Source organism: Rhinatrema bivittatum, chromosome 6 (assembly GCF_901001135.1).
Source record: "Rhinatrema bivittatum chromosome 6, aRhiBiv1.1, whole genome shotgun sequence".
In the NCBI taxonomy this organism is placed as follows: Eukaryota; Metazoa; Chordata; class Amphibia; order Gymnophiona; family Rhinatrematidae; genus Rhinatrema; species Rhinatrema bivittatum.
In genome coordinates, this window is record NC_042620.1 from 190,034,289 (window position 1) to 190,059,253 (window position 24,965).

General features: G+C 40.9%; 1 protein-coding gene across 1 annotated transcript in view; it reads left to right on the forward strand.

Annotated features, from left to right (window-relative positions):
- The window catches only part of PARD3B (par-3 family cell polarity regulator beta), a 2,091,605-nt gene that overhangs the window by 899,109 nt on the left and 1,167,531 nt on the right, over positions 1-24,965 (forward strand). Inside the window, 1 exon segment of the mRNA XM_029606318.1 lies at positions 10,212-10,279. Coding sequence (XP_029462178.1) covers positions 10,212-10,279 — 68 coding nt within the window.

Consider the following 24,965-nt stretch of genomic DNA (forward strand, 5'->3'; position numbering starts at 1 on the left):
GGCTGCACTGCTCCTCGTCACCACCATGGTGAAGGGCTTCCGGCAGTGGGAGGGCGCAGTCAAGTGGGTGCTGGCATCTCCCTCGTCGTTCAGGGGAGGGAAGAGGGCATCCTCACCTCTTTTCCAGTGCTCCTTTGGCCGGTGGTGGAGACGGCCAGGCAAGTGCCACAGCGGCTGTGCTGCTCCTTGTTGCCGCTGCAGTGAAGGGCTTCTGTCGGTGGGAGTGGCCAGTCATGTGGGTGCAGGCATCTCCCTCGTCATTCAGGGGAGGGAGGGGGCGTCCTCACCTCCATTCCGGTGCTCCCTCAGCCAGTGGTGGAGGCAGCCAGGCAAGTGCCATGGCGGCCGCATTGCTCCTTATCGCGGTGGTCGGTGGGTGCAAAATTATGTTAAATGCCCATTTACAGTTTGTTTTTTCTTTTTTTTTCCTTTTGGAAAGCATTCATTAGCTAGGGATGCCAGCATGTATTATCTAGCTTATCTTCGAAGATAGTGCATTTAATTACCTGTAACAGGTGTTCTCCAAGGACAGCAGTCACACAACCACCCTCTTCTATGTCAAGTTGGCTTCTTAAAAGCTATTAAATTGGACCAAGGTCACCCCTGTGTAATGGCAGCAGTGAGGAAGTCTTGGGCATACCCAGTAAAGATTTGGGGTTAATTTAGAAAGCATTTTATTCATGTATTCATGTAAATCTGCTGTCTCAAAATTGTCCATCTTGACAAGGGTAAAACTATGCACATAGTTCCACATTCCATGTAGTTTTACATGCTTTGTTTTGAGAGTAGGTTGGGAAGAAAAACTATACCCATAGTTTTGGATTTCCAAAAGTATGTTTGTAGGTTTGGCCAGAAAAAATATCCATAGAACAGCTGCATATTTATTGGGTTATTTTGTTCCTTGGGCAATTGTCAAATTTGAAGTATGTGCATTCTTTTACTTTGAAAACTGGTGCTAAAACTGTGGGTAAAAAGTACCCATATACTTTGAAGCTATGCAGGTAGCATGGATTTTGCCTCTTTTAAGTTTTACTGAGGATTCTAGAAGCTTCTTCTGATGCCAATACCATCTCCAACTCCAACATGTGTGGCTGTTTACCCTGCTGCCCTTAAAGGACCCCTGTTACATCTAATTTGCTTTCTCCCAAAATACTGACACATTGTTTCTGGTGATAAAAATTGTTTGGGATATTCTCATTTTCTTTTACTGAGCCAAATCTGATGACTTTCAGTCCATTATTTGGTCAGAGGGAACTAACTTTCAAACCTATTTGTGTTACATCATTTGCTTGCATAATTTGATATGCAGAGATTAATACTCATATTTTTTTAAACTGTGTATAGGGTTAATGCACAGTTTATAAAATACAGTGTGGTTCTCTGTGAAAGCATACATATGTTTCAATATGTGCAAATCCACTACAAGAATGAACTTTCTTTTTTCTAATCTGTTTTATAAACATATGCTTGTATATTTTATGCACAATAAAATATACCTGCCTCCGTGTATAAATCAAAGTTTGTATAATCATGATTTTTTAAAGTATGTGAAATATCATTTTGAAAATACTTATTTGTGCGTTTGCTTGAAATTACAAGTTTGCTGATGCATCTACAAGTTCATCCAGTACATCATCAGTTCACCTAGATCCTCTAGCAGTGGAGGAGTAGGCTAATGGTTAGAGCAGCAGGCTGAGAACCAGGGAAGCCTGGGTTCAAATCCACTGCCATTCTTTGTGACCTTGGGCAAGCAACTTCATTGCCTCAGGTACCAACTTAGTTTATGAATAATCTGGAGACAGGGAAAATACCTACTGTTCCTGAATGTAACTCACCTTGAGCTACAGTGAAAACATGTTATAAAGAATAAAATTACAAAGCATTTAGATAGACATGGCTTAATGGGACACATCCAGCATAGATTTACTCAAGGGAAGTCTTGCCTCACAAATCTCCTACATTTTTTTGAAGGGGTGAATAAACATGTGGACAAAGGTGAACCGGTAGATATGGTGTATTTAGATTTTCAGAAGGCGTTTGACAAAGTCCCTCATGAGAGGCTTCTAAGAAAACTAAAATGTCATGGGATGGGGAAGATTTCCTTTTGTAGATTGCAAACTGGTTAAAAGACAGGAAACAGAGAGTAGGATTAAATGGTCAGTTTTCACAGTAGAAAAAGGTAAACAGTGGAGTGGCTCAGGGATCTGTACTTGGACTGGTGCTTCTTAATATATCTATAAATGATCTGGAAAGGGTTACAACAAGTGAGGTGATCAATTTGTGGATGGCACAAAATTATACAGAGTACTTAAATCTTATGCGGATTGTGATAAATTGCAGGAAAACCTTGTGAGACTGGAATATTGGGCTTCCAAATGGCAGATGAAATTTAATGTGGACAAGTGCAAGATGATGATGCATATAGGGAAAAATAACCCTTGCTGTAGTTACACAATGTTAGGTTCTGTCTTAAGAGTTACCACCCAGGAAAGATATCTAGGTGTATTATACATTGAAAGGTCCTCCTGTAATGTATCACAGTCTGCTTGTGATTTAACTACTCTGAATAATTAATTAAAGCATGGGTTATTTTTCCCTATATGCATCACCTTGCACTTATCCACATTAAATTTCATCTGCCATTTGGATGCCCAATTTTCCAGTCTCACAAGGTCTTCCTGCAATTTATCACAATCTGCTTGTGATTTAACTACTCTGAACAATTTTGTGTCATCTGCAAATTTGATTATCTCACTCGTCGTATTTCTTTCCAGATCATTTATAAATATATTGAAAAGTAAGGGTCCCAATACAGATCCCTGAGGCACTCCACTGTCCACTCCCTTCCACTGAGAAAATTGTCCATTTAATCCTACTCTCTGTTTCCTGTCTTTGAGCCATTTTGCAATCCATGAAAGGACATCACCACCTATCCCATGACTTTTTACTTTTCCTAGAAGCCTCTCATGAGGAACTTTGTCAAACGCCTTCTGAAAATCCAAGTATACTATATCTACCGGTTCACCTTTTTCCGCATGTTTATTAACTCCTTCAAAAAAGTGAAGCAGATTTGTGAGGCAAGACTTGGCCCTGGGTAAAGCCATGCTGACTTTGTTCCATTAAAACATGAATCGCGTGTCCGCCTTACTCGCTCAAAACGCGCGTCCAAAGCGGGTTAAAAAAACGGGCAACTGCGCCGCGCTTTACTGTATCGGCCCAATAGAGAGCAATACAGACTGTGAATACCTAATGTAGATTCATTTTATCTCTTTTACACCGTATTACTGATATTAACAAAACCAGTCTAAAGATTCTAAACTGAGAAGTTGCAAAGGTGCTACACGAGTGCTAGTTCATATAACTTAGAGCAATTAAGTAATTATGGTCAAAGAGGATCTACATTCTTAATCCTTAAGAAAGAAGGTGGTGATGTTCAGGGTATATTATGAATAAACTGGATGGTAAAAGATATTCTTTTGTTGACTGATATGCCATGTCATTGTTGGTTGTCCTTCCCGGAACATTAGTACGTGTTCTGCAGGTAGTGCTGCAAGATTGATTATGGACATTAAAAAAAAATCAGGGCATATAACACCAGTCTTGCTTTTTTTACATTGGTTGCCAGTAAAGTGGAGGACACAATTTAGAATTTTGATAATTATTCATAAATTAATTTTTTCAGAGTATTATTGTATGATGAGTAAATTGGTATGAACCAGCATGTCCGTTATGCTCATCAGATACTAAACTGTGGCTTTATCAGCAGCATGCTGCTACAAACTAGAGAGTACTTCGGATTGGGCATTTTATTATGCAGGATCTAGGCAGTGGAATGCTATGCCAGCGGAACTGTGAGCACAAAGGGATACAGAGCTGTTCAGGAAGGGGGTAAAGGCATATGCTTGATTGAATTTTGGTTTTAATAATCTGTAATAGTTATGTGAGGTTTGTTTTATGTATGTTTTATATTGGAATCTGCTCTAGACTTTTCGTTTGGAAGCAGTGGAATACAAAATTATATAAATAAATAAAATCATTTGTTTCAGTTTAACCCTAGTACCATGCTGGATGTGACAAGGTAGTGAGACTAACATAAATGTTTTCCTTACAAAGAATGAAATGCAAAGAAAAATATACATTTGAATTACAGAATAGAATACATTTAGTTCTTTATGAAATGTGCCAGATTGATAATGTTAGAAAATGAAGTCTCCCTATTTATTTGCAGATTATGTGCAAAGTTCTGCCCAGTAGCTAACCAATGTACCAAACCCTATGTATAAATGGTTAATTATGCTTAATTAACTAATGGCCCTCCAGTTATTGGCCTTTTTGCTTAGTATGTCAAACAGAGGGTCTATTTAGTCTTTTTTTTTTTTGTCTTATGGGGAATAAGGTGCAATCAGATCAACTCATTTTTCATAGATAGTCAACGAGCTGTCATTTGGTAATGACCTATGTTACCACTGTCTGACCTGTGGTGTGTTGTAACAGAAATGCTTTGTATCCCATTCTGTATCAATCCACTATGCTATCAACTCTCCCCCACCTAAGCCATTTCAGAAGAATTACATTGAAGTCAAGAAACAATTCCATTAGAATTTTTAAAAGCATCTTTGCCTTGTTTTTTTCTAGATCATATCTAATTCTGAATGTTGGTAACGAATGTATTTTTTTTAATGATGATGATTTATAAAGAGAGTGAAACTAATAGCAGAACTTATGATACTAAAATTGCTTTCAGCCCCTTGAGAATGAATTGCAGTTGGGTTCTTTGTCTTTTCTATGCAAACTCTAAACACATCTACATGTTAACACTAGTGCTAACTCAGTGTAAACTCCTTTACTTTCCAACTGCTGCTAATTAGTTTGGGAATATTTATGTAACTGTTTAAGGATAAAAATAATTCCACATTGTTTAAATCCAACTCATATTGGCTGACATAATAGGTTGTAGGGATGTGCATCAGGTGCCCGATTGTTTGCGCTTTCGGGTCTGTGTGGCCGCGGGAAATTCATTTTCCTGCGGATCGGCATTTTATTGTATTTTTTTTTAGTAAAACATTGTTTTTCGGCTTAGTGCGCACTAACGGAGTTAGTGTGCACTAAGAAAAAGTAACAAAAAATAACAAAAATAAACGGTTGTTTGTTAGTGTGCGCTAATGGCACTAGCCAGCAGTCAAAAAAGCAAACAGAATGTTGGGAATTATTAGAAAGGAAATGGTGAATAAAACGGAAAATGTCATAATGCCTCTGTATCGCTCCATGGTGAGACTGCACCTTGAATACTGTGTACAATTCTGGTCGCCGCATCTCAAAAAAGATATAATTGCGATGGAGAAGGTACAGAGAAGGGCTATCAAAATAAGGAGAATGGAACAGCTCCCCAATGAGGAAAGACTAAAGAGGTTAGGCCTTTTCAGCTTGGAGAAGAAAAGGCTGAGGTGGGATATGATAGAGGTGTTTAAAATCATAAGAGGTCTAGAACGGGTAGATGTGAATCTGTTATTTACTCTTTCGGATAATAGAAAGACTAGGGGGGGGGGGGGGCACTCCATGAAGTTAGCATGTGGCACATTTAAAACTAATCGGAGAAAGTTCTTTTTCACTCAACGCACAATTAAACTCTGGAATTTGTTGCCAGAGGATGTGGTTAGTGCAGCAGTATACCTGTGTTTAAAAAAGGATTGGATAAGTTCTTGGAGGAGAAGTCCATTACCTGCTATTAATTAAATTTACTTAGAAATTAGCCACTGCTATTACTAGCAATGGTAACATGGGATAGACTTAATTTTTGGGTACTTGTCAGGTTCTTATGGCCTGGATTAGCCACTGTTGGAAACAGGATGTTGGGCTTGATGGACCCTTGGTCTGACCCAGTATGGCATGTTCTTATGTTCTTAACTGCTGCTAAAAAGTACCCTTGTTGGAACCTAGTATTTAAACTTGTGTTTGCTTTAAGAGCTATCCATAGCATACACTCTGCTTCAGCAAAATAAGCAACTCTATAAATGAACCTTTTTGTTAGAGAAGTGCAGTTTGTCAGGTTGACCAGATACAAAATATTAGGAACAGAGAGTAACCTGATGTGGTTTATCACTGGTATCTCTGCATTACTGAGCTTGTGTTCAACAAAGGTTTCCATTGAGATTTAAACAATACACAGGCTTTGAAAAGTGGTTCTTGAGTTTTAATAGAAGCAAAATATAGTTATTGTACACAGTAATATAATAGAGATTCTGAAGTGAAAAAAGCCTTGAATTATGTAAGCTGCACAGCAAGCTATAATATGGTTGTGCAAGCTACCTCCGTGTTCATTCACCTCCCACCCAAACTGTTATATAAGTTACTTAATAGACTGGAGGTACACATATTTTGATGTTTAGACTAGTGAGGCAGGTTTCATGACTTTCATCTTAACTAAGTAGTTTAATGGGTTATGTTAATTATTTGTCCTATGATAGTTGCAGTACTTTTGAATTATTCCGTCAGTATCTTGGTGAAAGCCTTAGGGGTAGATTTTATAAATTTGCACACATGCTTACTTTTGTTCGCGGGATTTCAATAGATACGTGCGTATCCATTAAAATCCGGGGTCGGCGCTTGCAAGGCTGCCCAAAATCGGCAGCCTGCACACGCCGAGCCGCACAGCCTGCCTCTGTTCCCTCCGAGGCCGCTCCGAAATCAGAGTGGCCTCGGAGGGAACTTTCCTTCGGCCTTCCCCTACCTAACCCACTCCCCCAGCCCTATCTAACCCCCCTACCTTTGTTGTACAAGTTACGCCTGCTCAAAGCAGGCGTAACATGCGCGCGTTGGGCCGGCTGCCAGCGCGTCAGGGTCTGGTCCAAGATCTGGTCCGGAGTCCCCGGCCATGCCCCCTGGAACGCCCCCGATGACGCGCTGGCCACGACATGCCCCCCCAACACGCCCCCGATGATGCACCGGCTGTGACATGCCCCCCGGAACACATCCCCCCCAGGAAAGCCCTGGGACTTACACGCGTCCCGGGGCTTGCGCGCGCCACCGAGCCTACTCAACTTAGGCTCGCCGCGCACAGGGGGAGTTTGGCCCAGTTTTTCGGGGGGTACGCTCATACCCCTTTGAAAATCTGGCCCTTAAGCAGTTGTGTTGGTACAGGAAGTCTTTGTCATACAAGAGTGAGTCCATGGTTTCATCAGTGCTGAGAACTAAATGGACATTATCAAACTGGTAGAATCTATTTTTAATAGAGAGCTGTTATTAAAGCAGAAACATTACTGTGCTCATATTTCACAAATTATTAGCTTTGCATGTTTTTTGTCTGTTCTTTCTTTGTTGACCTTTTGATTTACCTATTCCTCTGTTTTTTGTTCAAAGCTATTCTCTCATTTTTGCATTTACTTTGTTTTTTTAATTTCTCCTCCTCTCAGGTCTCATACCAGTTGTCTAATCTGTATGTGTACTTGAATGAATCAAGGGACATGGGTGATCATTCTTATGCTGATAGCACAGCAGCTTCCCAAGTTGCTTAGATCCAAAATGATAGACATGGATCATTATAAAGAGCTTTCCAAATCTTAAAATAGTTATCTTGCCTCAGGAAAGAAATAAATATCAGAAAGGAAATGTGAAATATTTTGTTCTTTGTAATGACTACATTATTTAAGAATCATTGTTGATGGCAGTGTTATTTTTACCCAAGGTTGTAATATTTAATCCTGGACTCTGATTGGCCAGAATCATCTTAAATTACCGTATTTTTCGCTCCATAAGACGCACCTGACCCAAAGACGCACCTAGGATTCAGAGGGGGAAAATTAAAAAAAAAAAAATTTGTGCTAAACCGTCTCTGTCCCCAGGCATCTGTGCGTCTTATGGAGCAAATTAGGGGAGTGCATAACATTTTTTTTCTCCCCATTTTGTTTTCGGGTCTGGGGAGGGCCATTTCGGTCCATTCACCAGATCAGAAATCTTTTCTCTTTCTAATTTTGCGGGAAACACCCCCCCCCCAAAAAAAAAAAACAACAAAAAAACCAAAACCCATCCCAACCCTTTAAATTAATTAACAACCCCCACCCTCCTGACCCCCCCCCCAAGATCTGCCTAATTAATTAAATTCAACCCCACATCCTCCTGACCCCCCCAAGACCTGCCAAAGTCCCTGGTGGTCCAGCGGGAGTCCAGGAGCGGTCTGGGAGCAATCTCCTGGACTTGGGCCGTTGGCTGCCAGCAATCAAAATGGCACCGACGGCCCTTTGCCCTTACTATGTCACTGGGGTCGACCAATGGCAGCGTTAGCCCCTGTGACATAGTAAGGGCAAAGGGCCGTCGGCTCCATTTTGATTGCTGACAGCTGACGGCCCAAGTCCAGGAGATACTTCCCGGACCCCCGCTGGACCACCAGGGACTTATGGCAGGTCTTGGGGGGGGGGGGCCAGGAGGGTGGGGGGTTATAGTAAATTAATTTGGAAGGTTTGGGGTGGGGCAGGAGGGGGCAGGGGTTTTGTTAGACTTTTAATTTTTTTTTTTATATTCGCTCTATAAGACACACAGACATTTTCCCCCCACTTTTGGGGGTACATGTTCTATTGAACCATAGGTGTGCTAGAGGGAAGTCAGTAGTGCTTACTCTTAAGTCATTTACATTTTGTTTTATTCTCTCTGTCACTAGAAAGCTACAGATAAACTTATTGAACAAAGGATCTTAAATGCTCTGGTTCTTTTATTATTATTATTATTATTATTATTATTATGTATTAATGGATCATAAAAAGGTGTACTTAGTTATAGATTTGTGAGAGTAGTTTCATGAACATTATTAGGCTGAGAAAAATCTGGCAGTGAAGAGATTGTCTGTTACTAAAACTTCTAGTCAAACAACTTTTGTGTGTGTATGCATATATATTCCAACTTTCAGCCACTTCAAAGTGGACTATATTAGACCAAGAACGATAATGACATTTAGTGTCTAAAGCACAGGAGTTTGCTTTGTGACCCTCCTTTTTATGTCTTTAGAGACCTTTGCTTTCTATTTTTATTTTTTTTTTCTGGAATTTATCCATGTTTATTAAAACAAACAAACCGGGAGAAAATCAGTATGAAAACAATAAGTATTTTTTTTCCACTGATTTTCTTCTACTTTTTATTCATTATAATAAACAGAAATAAATTCCAGGAAAAAGAAAATAGAAACTCAAAACAAACATCCGTACATATCTAAAACTTAGCTTAGCCCATCATGTTCATATGTTTATAATAGCTTGTCCTGCAGGAGGAATTATGTCTATCTGATTGGTTGATAGATCTCTAATGTTAAAAATTAGCTGCACTTTTTTTTGGCAACTTATTGGCTTCTGATTGACATGTACCTTTTTGAATCCCTTTGGCCCATAGTCACAATGCAGTTGTTACCTACATAGCTATATATAAGGAATATATACATAATATATGCAGAGAGTCCTGATTAACGCTCTTGCGCAAAAGATGTTGACATTGATCAGTGGATCATATTTCCTTACCTTATCACTTGTCCTAAGGTAGCTTGGCAGCAGTAAAGTATAAAGTTGAAGAATGTCTGCCCTTAGCAAAAAGTTAAACTGGCAAAACCTGCATTCATTTGGTTTAAGATCTCACTCTGTATCTAATTTGCTTGTCAACATGCCAGCTGAAGATTTATGTCTTCAAGCTTTATTCCTGTTGGAGACTTGACAGAAATGACCTCTCCAGGCAAGATGGTCTTTTATGGATTTTGCTGTGTTTACATTAGTGCCATGAGGGTCCTAGTGAAGTACATTAAAGCTAATGCATCACCTGCTGTCAGTGGCCTTTTCTGTGTTTAATAGCACTGTCTCCCCCTGCCCCCTTTCCTTAATAAGACAAAAATAGCAAAAACAGGGAAGGAATATAACAGCAACATGAAGTTAAATAATTTCCAATCTTTAGGTTTGATTGCCTTCAACGTAGTTCCAAGAGGTTGGTTTTTTTTGTAGTAAGAACAAAAGTTGAAATGATTTATTGGAGTTTCTTAAACCAGAAATTGATGAAAGCACGATGAAATAGGTGTGAAAATATTAAAAGAAAAAAGTGCCTGTTGCTAGTAATGAAGAAAAAAGTCTTGGATTGTTTTTTTTTCACCAGTTGTAAATGGTTTTGCTTCTGTTCTACATAAGAACTAAAAGAAACCAAGTACAACAATTTTATTTAGTAATTTATATATTTTTTAAATCTGTCAGCAGGGTTCATCCCACATTCTTTGGGAAGATGGTGAGACAGATCTTAAACGACAAACAGAACTACAAGAATCCCAGAAGTCCAGGTATATGTTCAGGTATGAGTACCTCCTCCAGTCCAATCAGTTTTCTCTATCATAAACTTTGTGCCTGACATACTAAGGCACTTTTCCCATATTGTTTTTATGGGGAAAATAAGATTAGTAATTCATATACAAAGTTTGATTTAGATGTCTAATTATTATTTATTAATCATAGCAATACATACTTTTTCATCCTATTTGGTAATTAAATACCACAGAGCTACAAAATGTCATATTTCTCTTATTTGTGAAAATTCTAACCTTAAGATGGATCATGAATAAATCTGCAAATGTAATCATGATGTATTTTCTATTGAACACAAATCCTTGACCATCATACATAAAATACTAAACAATGAACATCAGGGACTAACTGGCTTAAACATTACCCCCCAAAATCCTCAAAGGTAACCTATGCTCAAACAACTCAGGATGCTTAAATGCCCCCCTGCCCCTCGCTGCTCACTTGACAACAACCAGAGAAAGAGCTTTTTCCATTGCCTGCCCTAAAATTTGGAACTCCCTCCCAAAAGATCTGAGAACACCAGCTCCAAATAAACCCACCTCACTCATAAAAGATTCTCTTCTGGACTATAATTGTTTAATCTATTGTTTAATATGCATCCTGTTATTCCTTTTTTCACAATTGTTTAAGAAGTACTATTTGAATCTTGTAAACCATTATGATGGCTTCACCGAATGACGGTATATAAAACTCAACAAATAAATAAATAAATAAACATGGTAATATTGTGGGTCTATTTTTCGGGCACGTGACATGATTATATAGTATCATAAAAAAGGATTTTGCAACTCAAAAAAAGATCTGTTCGTCAATATAATCTAGTTTATAGCGAAATGTATTTCTGGAATGTTTTGTATTCTCTAGATAATAATTGCCTTCATCTATGCTAGAGATATGTGATCCCCACATGTGGAGAATCCTGGGTACATTGTACCGATTATTAAAATGTGAAGAATCTTATCTTACAAAATACTTATACATTTATTAACTAGATGTGAATAACATTACTGTAAGATCATAGTTGGAGGTGAGGTGGACCTAGCAGTTAGAATAATAATTTAAGAACAAGGTGTCCAGGGTTTAAATCTTTGTTCTGGGGGTGGAGTCCAAGATGACTGCCTGAGAGGACGGTACTGCAGCTACCCTGACTCCTTTGTTTCCTAGTAAAGCTTGTTTTTCCTTGTGTATTGTGAGAAAATGCCGTATAAGAGGAAGGGGAAAGTTCGGGTCTTTCCATCGGACCCAGCTGGCCCCGCGGGGCGGTGTTTTAATTCTAAGTATGCGGTCTCTACCTCTGGATTGAGGGCTTCCAGCCCCGTTGACAAGACTGGGAGAGGAGCCCCATTTTTGCTGGGGGAAGTGATGCTGAGCCCACCTTATCCCCATGAACCGCCGCAATCTTCTCCTTTGCGTGAAGCCGGCAGGGCAGTGTTCCTGGATGGAGAAATTGCATGGCAGGCCCAGCTGGGTTGACTTGCCGAGGTGACCGCAGTTGGGATGACCCCTCCCCTTTGGACTGCATGGCCAGGGGCTCCTGAGAGGGGAGGATTGAGTGCAGGAGTCGACCCCCTGGAGACAACTGGAGAAGGAGCGCATTTGGAGGAGGAAGGTGTGAACAACTTGACTCCCTCAGAGATTATTAAACCGGCGTTGATTACATTGGAGTCCTTATGGGACCTAATAGGTATGACCCGAACATTTGGAGAGCAGGCCTAATGACTTGAAAGATCAGAGAAGAAATTTGACTCTGTCGAAAGGGATCATTTCAAGTTATTGCAGGAGCACTCTAATTCCATACAAGTACTGTCTGATGATGTTAAAAGCTTACAAGATTCCAATAATACCATCATGAGTGATCAAATATCCTCTAAGAAGACTGGAGTCTATGGAGAACTATTTGAGACATTTGAATGTGAGAATCCTAAACTTTCCAAAGATTTTGGGTGAATTGCCCTAAGTGATCTTTAAAAGATTTATGACAGACTCTTAAGATTCCTATGGAATTAGTTCCTGCTGTGAAAAAAAAATTTGTTTCTACCACAAAGAAAAAGTCCTACCCAGTCACTAGTTGCTAAGGACCGGAATGATTTTGCAAATTTAACTGAATATCTTGAGAATTCTAATATAGAAGTCACTGAGCGTGCAGTACTCTACGTTACTTTTTTTTCTGAGTACGACAAGTGTCAGTTAATGAAAGCTTATTTCAAGAATTTAAATGTTCCCTTTATGGGAGGTCTGATTCGTAATTATCCAGACCTCTCAAGAGTTACTCAACTATGTAGAAAATCTTTTCTGTTAATGCGGCCTGAGACTTTATCCACAGGTGCAAGTTTTCTTTTGTGCTATCTGTGCAAATGCATAATAAAATTTTCTGTAAACACTTATATTTTTTTCATGCCAGAGCAGTTGAGGTTGTTCTTAAATGGGAGGACATAGATCTGCAATATGGGAAGGGATCTGTAATTAATGTGACGGAGTATAATGCAGCATGGTTAAATTTTGTTTTCCTATGTCTCCTCTGATTTCTTTCCCCCGCCCACTAATATTTCCTTTGAAATTATAAAGAGGTAATTTGTTGTTGTTTCTATGATAGTAGACATATATATGGATATGTATGTAAAATGTAATCCGTATTAGAGATTTCTTCTCTTAATTACATTGCAAAGAAGTTCTTTGTAATTTATTTGAAAAGCTGATAAATTAAAAAAACAAATAAATCTTTGTTCTCCCACTGCTGTCACTTTGTTTTCTGTTCTCTCATTAATGCTTGTAAAGTATGTAGGCCCTACTGGGACCCCTATAAAGGTATGGCCCTATAGGAGATTATGATGAACTTACAGGAGGAGAGAGGAATGCATCATGTCTGCTACAGCACCCACACATGAGGTTGCAGCCAAGGGCTTATCCTTCTGGTTTAAAAGCAAATGCCTCTAGTGGTATGGATGGATTCCTGCTTTACCAATTTACTAGAATTTTTTGAGGGTGTAAATAAACACGCAAAGTTGAGCTGCTTCATATAGATTTTCAGAAGGCATTTGAAAAAGTTCCTCAAGAGAGACTCCTCATGAAATTGGAAGGTCATGGGATTGGAGGTAGTGTCCTATTGGGAATTGCTAACTGAATAAAAGACAGGAAACAGAGGGTAGGACTAAATCGTCATTTTTCTGAATGGCAAAAAGTTGTTAGTGGAGTGCCCCAGGGATCTGTATTGGAACTTATGCTATTTAGAATATTCATAAATGATCTAAAGAAAGGCATAATGAATGAGCTGACCAAATTGCCAGATGAAACTAAATTATTTTGAGTCAATAAAATAGCAGCAGATTGTGAAGAACTGCAGAAGGACTTTGTGAGACTATGAAAATGGGCTTTAAGTGGCTGATGAAATTAACTTGGACAAATACAAAATAATGCACATAGGGAAAAATAATCCCAGCTATGAGTATCCAATGCTGGGTTCTGTGTTAGGAGTCACCACCCAGGAAAAAGGCCTTGTAAGCCTTCTGGATAATACTTTGATGTCTTCAGCTCAGTGTGCGGCAGTGGTCAAAGATTTAAATGGAATGTTAAGACTTATTTGGAAAGAAATGGAGAATTACAGAGAATATCATAATCTCCTTGTATAAATCCATGGTGTGACTGTATCTTGAGTATTGTTTGCATTCTGGTCACCTCATCTCAAGACAGCGGACGTGGAAATGGTACAGAGAAGAGTGACAAATTGATAAAGGTGATGGAAAAACTCCATTTTGGAGAAAGGCTAAACAGATTAGAACTTTTGTAGCTTGGCAAAAAATGATGATTGATTGGGAGATATGACTGAAATTCCTAAAATGATGTTTTGAGTTGAACGGATAAATAGAGAACGGTTATTTACCCTTTCAAATAATACTAGGTCTAGGGGGGCATTCCATGAAACTAGCAACTGTCAAATATGAAACAAATTGTAGTAAGTATATTTCACACATTTCACAATTAAAATATGGATTCTGATGCTGGAGGATTGGGTCAAGGCAATTAATATAGTGGGGTTCAAAAGAGGATTAGAAGAGTTCCTGAAGGAAAAGCCCATAACCAGTTATTAGCCAGGTAAATGTGGGAAAGCCAACTCTTATTCCTGGAAGTAAAATTTATGAAATAGATCACCTGTTGGGGATCTGATGGATACTTGCGTCCCAGACTGGCCTCTTTTGAAGACAGAATGCTGGGCTTGGTGATACTGGTGAGCTAGCACGTCATCCCGGTGAAGAGCCGTTGCCACAGCCACCATCACTTTGATGAACGTTTGAGGTGCTGGCACAAGGCCGAAGGGCATTGCACAAAACTTGAAATCTTCTCCTAGGATCTTGAAAAAAGAAACCTCTGATGGTCCTTGCGGATGGCTATGTGCAAGTATGCCTCAGTCAAGAACAGAAACGCCAGAAACTCGTCCCTGTGAACTGCCGCTATGACAGAGAGCAGGGTCTCCATCCTGAAGCGCGGGACTTTGAGGGCCCTGTTCACCTTCTTCAAATCGAGGATCAGCTGAAAAGACCCTTCCTTCTTGGGGACAATGAAATATATGGAATAATGTCCTCTTGTAACTTCCCCTTGGGGGACAGGCACAATGGCGCCCAGACTTAGGAGGCGATCGAGTGTCTGACGTACAAACCATCCTTTGGCGAGAGACCCACAAGGGGATACTAGAAACAGGTCCCGGATGGGCCATTCAAATTCCAATGCGTAACCTTGTTTTATGACATTAAGAACCCATTAGTCGGAGGTTATCTTGACCCACTCCTAGTAAAAACTGGACAGCCATCTGCCCACTCTGGGAGTTGAGGAATGGGCCGCCTGCATCTCATTATGAGGGCTTGGCTGCAAGGGAAGTGGAGCCCACATTCTCTCTGGAGGGCCATCTCCCTCGAAAGGAATTAGTCCACGGCTGGGTCATGCCCACAGGATGCCGCTGAGGTGCACTGCTCTGCCGAAACCTTCTTTGGCCTCTAAAACAAGCATGGGTCGCAGAAAAACCCCTGGAAGGCCTCGGCCTATCCTCCGGAAGCTTATGAACCTTGTTCTTGCCCAGTGACTTGATCAATTGCTCCAATTCGTCCCCAAAGAGGAATTTACCCTTGAAAGGCAAGGAGTTCAACCGAGCCTTCAAAGAGAGATCCGTGGACCAATTGCGTAACCACATAATCCTCCTGGCTGAGACAGTGGACTCCAGGGTCCTGCAAGAAGTCCGTAGGAGGTCATACAAGACATCCGCCCCATAGGCAACCGTTGCCTTCAGGCTTTCCACCTGAACGGATTCCTGAAGTGGTAGCTCCTGAGAAGTTAACAACTTCTGTACCCATCGTAAACTGGCCCAGAGCATAAAACTACTGCAAACTGCCACCCGAATGCCTAGGGCAGAGACATCAAAAATCTGCTTGAGAAGTACTTAATTTTTCTGTCCTGAAATTCCTTCAAGGCCGCCGCTCCAGCTACGGGTTCGTAGTATGCTTTGTGTCCACTGACACCGAAGCATCCACTTTGGGAGATCTCAGAAGCTCCAAAACCTCCTCAGCGGGCAGTGGGTATAGCTTTTCCATGGCGCGTACCACACGGAGACCCGCATCCGGAACGTCCCATTCCCGAGACATTAACTGCTGGAGCATGGGGTGCAACGAATAAGTCCTGGTGGGACTCCATAAACCAACAAGGACCGGGTCCACAGACCCCTGGGGAATTGGTTCCTGAGGATGGTCTCCTCGCAGCTCCACCAAGACTCTCGGGATAAAGTGGGTCCAATTCATCCTTGTGAAAAAGGTGGACCACCTTCGTATCATTGCCTTCCAGATGACTAGCCTTGCCAAGTTCCTCTTCCAGGTCCTCCCCAGGAGGAGGCGGAGAAGCTAGGGATGCATCCGTGGGTCAGCTACTGGAGTTTCAGCCCCTGGAAGGGAAGTGCCCCAAAGCTTCTTGATCTGAAGCATCCCCTGGGAGTCTTGCAACTGAGGTACCTTGGCCGGAGGTCCTTCAGGCAGTCCCTGTATTACTGGCCCCTTGAATTGTGACTAGGTAACCATAAAACCTTGTACATAAGAAGCAAAAAATCCAGGGAAAAAGCCTCCAAGCCACCCCCCCCCGGCGGATCATTGGTGTCGTCCCCCACATCGTCTCGGGGCTGGTCCCGCGGGACCCTAAGGCTACCAGGGCCTGGAGAAAAGGCGGCGGGGGTGGGGTGGAGATCCCCTCTCCCATTGCTCTGGCCTCATCTGCAGCGAAGGCATACAAAATGGCTGCCATTCCTACGCTTAGTGGGAATGGGTCGGCCTGAGCACCCCGAGCAGCCTGTCGCCTTCTTAAAATCATTAAAGAATCCGAAGTGCCTTCCCAACCATGGAGGCACCCAGCACAGAGACCCATGCGGGAGAGCTGAGAATCGGACTCCCCACAAGCGGTTCAGCATGATGGCCTCGGTATCGCAAAGGTAAGGGCGGTGGGATAGAGGAAAAATTGGGGTGAACCACACCGCTGCCTCCGACAACGAATATCCGCTCGGCTCAGCACACCTGCTGAAATACCTCGCCGCTACAACTCGGTCTGGCAGTGCAGCCCTAGGAGAAACCCCCGAAGAAAGCTGCACCAATATACTTCTTTTTTTTTTTCTCTCGGCCGGGACCGAAGGGGCAGTGGGAGAGGGACCGGACTACTGGTATCCCCTCGAGATCCTTACCTGAATGGAGCTCCACGGGATCCCCAATCCCAGCTCCTAAAGTGCCTGCTACCACGGGGGATGGCCTCACTGAGACCTACCTACCCCCTGGGAGGCTGTATCCACTGTGCCGCTTGCTTGCCAAAGCTGTCTGGACAGTCTTATCTCTTTTTTTTTTTTTTTTTTAAACTTTATGCACTCTTTGCTGCCACAAACCTCACTGAATAAATCCTCCTCTTTTTTTTTTTTTTTTTTTTTTTAGAAACCTACACCCCAAAAAGAAGTGCAGACCACAGGTTTTGCACCACCTCCATCTGCTGGAGACAGAGAAATACTGAGGAGAAGAAGGAAGCACACCAGGTTATGACGGGGTGCCTTATAAGTTTTTCTCTGTCTCCATCTACTGGAAGGGAGGCAAAACCAAGCAGTCTGGGTACGTACAGGGAATGATGACTCCAGGTGACTACAGAAGACAGTGATGCAGAAAATCAAATAAAGCAATACATTGTTAGTAGTGAAGCCCTCAACTTTTTAAAAAGAAAATCACTTCTATGATTTTATTTCTGCAGAATCAAAGATGAGCTACTCAAGATTTTCAATAAACACAAATTTTCTAAAAAAAACCCTGCCCATCTACTTGGAAAGATGATGTCAACTTCCAGCGTGGGTTCTGTTCAAGGAAATGGTAATGGAGCCCATGAGGAAAGGGAGTTATACTTGACCTAGTGCTTGCTAATGGGGATAATGTCTCTAATGTCCGAGTGGGTGCCCACCTGAGCACCAGTGATCGATGGTATGGTTTGATATTGTAAATAGGAGACAGAGTGGTCATATAACGACCCAAGTTTTGTATTTCAAAAATACTAACTTTGTTGAAATGGGGACTTACCTGGAGGAAAAACTGGAAGACTGGTGTAAATTGAGAGAGGAGGTACAGTGGGCCCAACTAAAAGGAGCAATCACAAAGGCAACAAATCTATGTCTGCCCGATACAGTAAGGACGCGTAAGAAACTGTGCGGCAGTGCCGGGCGCACCCTCGTTTGCCGCACGCACATCTTTGTTCACAAGCCACTTGATTCAGTATTCAAATTAGACGTAAATCCAAGCGGCGTCCAAAGCGCGTCAATGAAATGGTAGGCGTTCTCAATCCATTTTACTGTACAGAGCGGTATGCATTGCCTATACAGTATCCAGGGTGCCCTGGTACCTGTCATTTCACCAGATAAGTGGATGGTTCTTTTCTACAGACCTTGGACGTCAGGCCTCGGCGTCCGTTCATAGACCTTCGCGCCTGTATCCGGGTGTCCATGAGCGGAGGCCGCGCTGCCTTGAGTGACTGGCCGGACGTCAAAGGTCGCGGCCGGGCACTCAAGGCATGGATGCCATAAACATAGAATAACATCTATAACCTAAACTCTGAATTAAAGGAAATAATGGTGATATATATAAATTAAACAAATTGGGCAAGAGAATGACCCACTGAGGAACTCTGAAAGCTAGTAGATAGCTCATAATTTCAGTCAAATTGGAACTTTTTCATGGAAAGAAAAGATTTAAACCTGCTTAAAGTAGTATCTTTAATGCCAATGTTAACTAAACATCTATGTAAAAGTTGGTGATTGACTGTATTGAAGTTCATGGACATCTCAAGAAAACTACCAGAACATCTTTGCCTTTATCTTAATTTACCAACCCCAAGATCCACTAATGTAGGTAAATCAACTAAAGGCACATTCAACAACACACATTCACCAATTTTCAATATATTTTTCTTTTCGTATATATGCTTATCCCTTATAAGTCCCAAAAATCTGGGTTCAATCGAATGTTTCTAATTTTTTCTTCAAGACAAAAATTATTTTCTACCAAAACATTTGTTAAGAGGAAAGTGGTTGTTTCATAAACTTTCAAGAGTACCATCCAGGTCACCCTTATTGTTATTTTTAATCTCGAACAAACTTATTTGCTATTTATTTAAAAATATTTTAAAAATATTTTTTTTAAATCTCATAACATTTTCGTCAAAAATGAATTTTTGTCAAAAACATGGGAACAGTCCGCCCCTGCAAAACTTTTAGTATACTTGGACTTTTAGTATACTTGGATTTTCAGAAGGCGTTTGACAAAGTTCCTCATGAGAGGCTTCTAGGAAAAGTAAAAAGTCATGGGATAGGTGGCGATGTCCTTTCGTGGATTGCAAACTGGCTAAAAGACAGGAAACAGAGAGTAGGATTAAATGGACAATTATCTCAGTGGAAGAGAGTGGACAGTGGGGTGCCTCAGGGATCTGTATTGGGACCCTTACTTTTCAATATATTTATAAATGATCTGGAAAGAAATATGACGAGTGAGATAATCAAATTTGTAGATGACAAAATTGTTCAGAGTAGTTAAATCACAAGCAGATTGTGATAAATTGCAGGAAGACATTGTGAGACTGGAAAATTGGGCATCCAAATGGCAGATGAAATTTAATGTGGATACGTGCAAGGTGATATATATAGGGAAAAATAACCCATGCTATAATTACACAATGTTGGGTTCGATATTAGGTGCTACAACCCAAGAAAGAGATCTAGGCGTCATAGTGGATAACACATTGAAATCGTCGGTTCAGTGTGCTGCGGCAGTCAAAAAAGCAAACAGAATGTTGGGAATTATTAGAAAGGGAATGGTGAATAAAATGGAAAATGTCATAATGCCTCTGTATCGCTCCATGGTGAGACTGCACCTTGAATACTCTGTACAATTCTGGTCGCCGCATCTCAAAAAAGATATAACTGCGATGGAGAAGGTACAGAGAAGGGCTACCAAAATGATAAGGGGAATGGAACAGCTCCCCTATGAGGAAAGACTAAAGAGGTTAGGACTTTTCAGCTTGGAGAAGAGACGGCTGAGGGGGGATATGATAGAGATATGTTTAAAATTATGAGAGGTGTAGAACGGGAAGATGTGAATCGGTTATTTACTCTTTCGGATAGCAGAAAGACTAGGGGGCACTCCATGAAGTTACATGGGGCACATTTAAAACTAATCGGAGAAAGTTCTTTTTTACTCAACGCGCAATTAAACTCTGGAATCTGTTGCCAGAGGATGTGATTAGTGCAGTTAGTATAGCGGTGTTTAAAAAAGGATTGGATAAGTTCTTGGAAGAGAAGTGCATTACCTGCTATTAAGTTCACTTAGAGAATAGCCACTGCCATTAGCAATGGTAACATGGAATAGACTTAGTTTTTGGGTACTTGCCAGGTTCTTGTGGCCTGGATTGGCCACTGTTGGAGGCAGGATGCTGGGCTTGATGGACCCTTGGTCTGACCCAGTATGGCATTTTCTTATGTTCTTATGTTCTTCTTAAAATTTAAACAGTTCCCTTCATTATATGTGTTCTCAAAAATACTTAACTTAACTCCATCCATGTTGTTACATCCACTTTGTTAAACAAAAACGTTAAAGCACCAATCCACAGCAGTGTGTTAATACGGCAGCGTATTAGCCCGTCATGGCCAGGTTTCGAAAGAATTCTTCATCCCTGGAAATCGCTAACCCACTGCTCATCTCAGCTCTCAGTTATTATCAATGATCCATCTTATTCTTTTATTTTTCAATTTTCAATCACTCGCTCTGCGTTGCCTGTATCCTTTTTCAAACATGGCGAACCTAAGATCCCAACCACAGCGTCTTTTTTTAAAGGGACTACATCATGTGACACCATCTTGACGTAAAAGAGAACAGCCTTCCCTTTAAACCTAAAATTCTGATCAAAGCAACAATAGCCAGTCAATCTGGTCATTTAGTTCAAACGGGGCTTCTTTTTTTAATTTATGAATCCACAGTTGCTCCCTATAATTAAGCAAAGCTACCATATCTACAAACGGAGATGTACTTTCAACTTTCTCAATCACCATCCACCTCAAATCAGCAAAGTTATGCTCTTGTTCAATACAATGCCCCACCAACAGTGCTGTTAAAACTTTGTTGTTTATTCTGGACCTGTGCTCCATCTCTCGCAGTTTAACAGCTCTTTTAGTCCGTCCTACATAGACTTTAGGACAACTGCAGGTAATCCCATACACCACATTACTTGTTGTACAATCTGTCCAACCAATATGGCTCACTCTCCATCCAGTGTTAGGATCAACCCAGCAATCATCTTCAATGGCATTCTCACACACGTTATAAGACCCACATTTGCGTAAGATACGCGCGTACCCCCCGAAAACCTGGCCCAAACTCCCCCTGCGCGTGCCGAGCGTAAGTCCCGGGGCTTTCCTGGGGCGGGCGTTCTGGGGGGCGTGTCGCGGCCGGTGCGTCATCGGGGGCGTGCCAGGGGCATGGCCGCGGCCTCCGGACTAGCCCCCGGCCCGGACCCTGATGTGCCAGTGGCCGGCCCAATGCGCGCAAGTTACACCTGCTTTGAGCAGGCGTAACTTGTACAACAAAGGTAAGGGGGGGGTTAGATAGGGCTGGGGGGTGGGTTAGGTAGGGGAAGGGAGGGGAAGGTGGGGGGAGGCAGAAGGAAATTTCCCTCCGAGTCTGCTCCGATTTCGGAGCGGCCTCGGAGGGAACCGAGGCAGGCTGCGTGGCTCGGCGCATGCAGGCTGCCGATTTTGGGCAGCCTTGCGCACGCCGACCCCAGATTTTAATGGATACGTGCAGCTACGCACATATCTATTGAAATCCCACGTAGTCTTGTTCGTGCCTGCGCAAATTTATAGACTCTACCCCAAAGTGTAAATCCAACACATGCCAATGTTTTTTTTAACTGAAGCAATTATGGCAGGAGCTGAAGTACTCTGTTGCAAAACATACTCCAACCGGTCCTGTTCTTTCCGAGTTCGATATTGTAAAAGCTGGGCCCGATCGCTAAACTTTGCTCTTTATACGCCTGCCAAATTACTTTAGAGGGATACCCATGTTTTTTAAACCTCTCCATCAGTACACCCACTTGAACCTCAAACTCCTCCTTCGAGGAACAAATATGTTTTATCCTAAAGAATTGGGAAACAGGTAACCCTCTCTTAAATGAAGCCGCATGGTGACTCTGATAACGCAATAGGTTAATTTTATCTGTAGCTTTCCTATTCACAGTCATTACAATTTGTTGGACTTGAATTTTCACCAATACATCGAGGTAGGTAAAAGAGGAATCACTATGTTGATGGGTAAAACACAGATTTTTATCCAGAGAGTTTATCCACACCATAAACTCATCCAATGCCTCTTTCGAAGATTTCCAAACTATAAAGACATTGTCTATATAGCGGTATCACTTAATAATCTTCGACCACCACTGGGAATCATAGATATATTTCTCTTCAAAGTTAGACATATACAAATTCGCTACCGACGGTGCAAGTGATGAACCCATTGGTATTCCATGATCTTGATGGAAATAATTTTCCTTGAAGCAAAAATAGTTATTAACAGTACCAACTTCATTAAGGCAATCAAAAAATTGGCAGAAATCCTAGAAGGTCCCTGATGATGCTCCAACACTTCCATAACAATATCCAGTGCTGCCTGCTGGGGGATACACATATATAGCGAAGCTATATCTATAGTTACTAACAAAACTGGCCCATCCCCCATATCTATTACTGCCAAATTATAAAAAAAATGGATCTTATCTTTGAGATATGAAGTCTTTTGTTTAACTATAGGTTGTAAAAATTGGTACACAAAAATTGCAGGTAGCTCTAATACTGTACCCCACAACGACACAATGGGGCAAATAGGATGATTATTTAAATCTTTATGTATTTTAGGGAGCCCATAAATCAAGGGGATCTTTGGATAATTCACAATCAAAAATTTCTTCTCTTTATCCGTCAAACACTTAGTAGACTCAACTAACTCCTTAACCTGGTCCCTTAAAGTGACCGTTGGATCTTCTGTATTTTACTGTACACCATAACATCGTTCAAATGTTCTATCATAACACGTTCGTATGTAGCCTTATCCTGGATCACAATTGCTCCCCTTTGTCTGCGGGTTTGATGACCAATTCTTCACAGTTCACCAACGATTGTAACGCTTCTCGTTGCTCAGATGACAAATTACAAAAGACTTTCTTGTTATTTGATCACTAGGATCCTATTTTTTTCAATAATAATTGAATTTCTGCACAAGTAAGTTTATTGAACTGAGAAACGTTACTTGTAAGTGGTGTCGAGTCATTACTGGGGAGGAGTCCACATCAGTCTTAGTAATTTTAGGTTCATTTTAAAGTGGAGAAAATGTGGCCTGGATCTGAATTTTTTCTTCAGAAGCCAATACAAACTGTTCACTGGTAATCCCCTTTATTTTACATTCAGGTGAAGATTATGCAGTAGATGCCTGTTCTACTAGCTTTAAAAGTCTCTGGGATCGATTATCTGCTTTACTAAGTTCTTTCTCATAAAAGGCTTTTTAGCCTGCTTCACTTTGATAAGATTGTCTTAAGTATTGCTTCTTGTTTTTTTTGTTTACTGTCATAGCCTCTTATAGTGCCTATTTTATTGTTTTAAGAGGCAATGACCTACATGAAACAAAACAAAACCATTTTAGTTCGCACAAATTGAATAGCGACAGGGGCAACCATATCAAAAGCTGCTGTTAAAGTAGAATTCCAGGGAACAATCTGGTCATCAAGAGCAAGGTCTGAAAATGTTTCTGGAAAAATAGTTGCTTGTTCAGTTTGAATATAGGGGCATCAACTTTGATACGGTGCACAGGCACACATGTATGCCAGTTCATGTCAAAGAGACTGCCATATAATAGCATATGTGCGTGCATTTGCACGTTATAAAATGGGCTATATGCATGTACATGTGCACCCAAATTTATGTGGATGTGCATACAAATACCTCCTCTACCACATAAGTTGGGGGAGTTTTGTAGACATGCATGTCAATACAATTACCAGTTTCCCCAGTTAGTTCCCAGATTGCCCAGGTAAGGGATAGGACTTCCTAACCCACCTATTTAAATAGCATCAACCCTTAAAACCCCGCTGACTTGCCTAGAATGTTTTTATTTTATTACTAATTAATCTAGGCACCATGTCAATAATTAAGTTATTCAATTTTCAAAATTTTAGTTTCCAAAAATAAGAACCCATCATCTATATACCGGGTATAATAATTATAGACCTTCATACCATCCTGCAGTTCTTAGGGCATGTTTGCTCCTTGATCAAAGCCACTTGTGGGATCATCTTTAATCATTGGTCTTTTTACAACCGGTATCTTTTTTCAAACATTTTTCTTAAAAATGTATAGAATATGCTTTGCAAGCTATTAATGGAATCCTCTTATCCCTCAAAAAGAGGTAAATCCAGAATACTTTCCTTTAGCTGATATCAGAGTACAGTTCGACGTGATCACGTTTTGTGACCCAGCTGCCTCAGAAACCTCTCTGGTATCGGGTTTATTTTCCGTTGCTAATGGAGTATTCTTTGTTTCATTTGAATTATTAAGTCCATGTGTGTTTTCATTATGTCGTTGCGGTGCGGGAGATGCCACTCAGGCAACTTTTAAATTCTGCCTGGCACGTGCTGGCAGGATATACTCACATATCTCCCAGTTTTGCGTGTGCCGGGCTTAAACTTTCACACCTAAGATCTTTAGTCCTCCTAACTAGCATGCCCAACTTCAAAGTTAGTTCCAGTAGAAAGGAAAAAAAAAATCATATAATGGTGTAACCATGTAAATTGGTTTGGTTTAAGAGAAGGTTCTAGAATTATGATATGTAGAATTTATGCTGTAAAGCAAAAATTAAGTCTAAAATGTGCCCTTCCTTGTGTGTAGAAAAATGATTCCATTTTTAAAGGCCATATTATGCATGGTAGAGAAAACATTTTCCTCAATAGGTTTGGAAGACTCTTCAGCATAAATATTAAAATTTCCAAGAACCAAAAAATGAGAACTTCTAGACATATATTTATACATAATGTTCAACAATTCATATAAAGCAGCAGTCATAACAA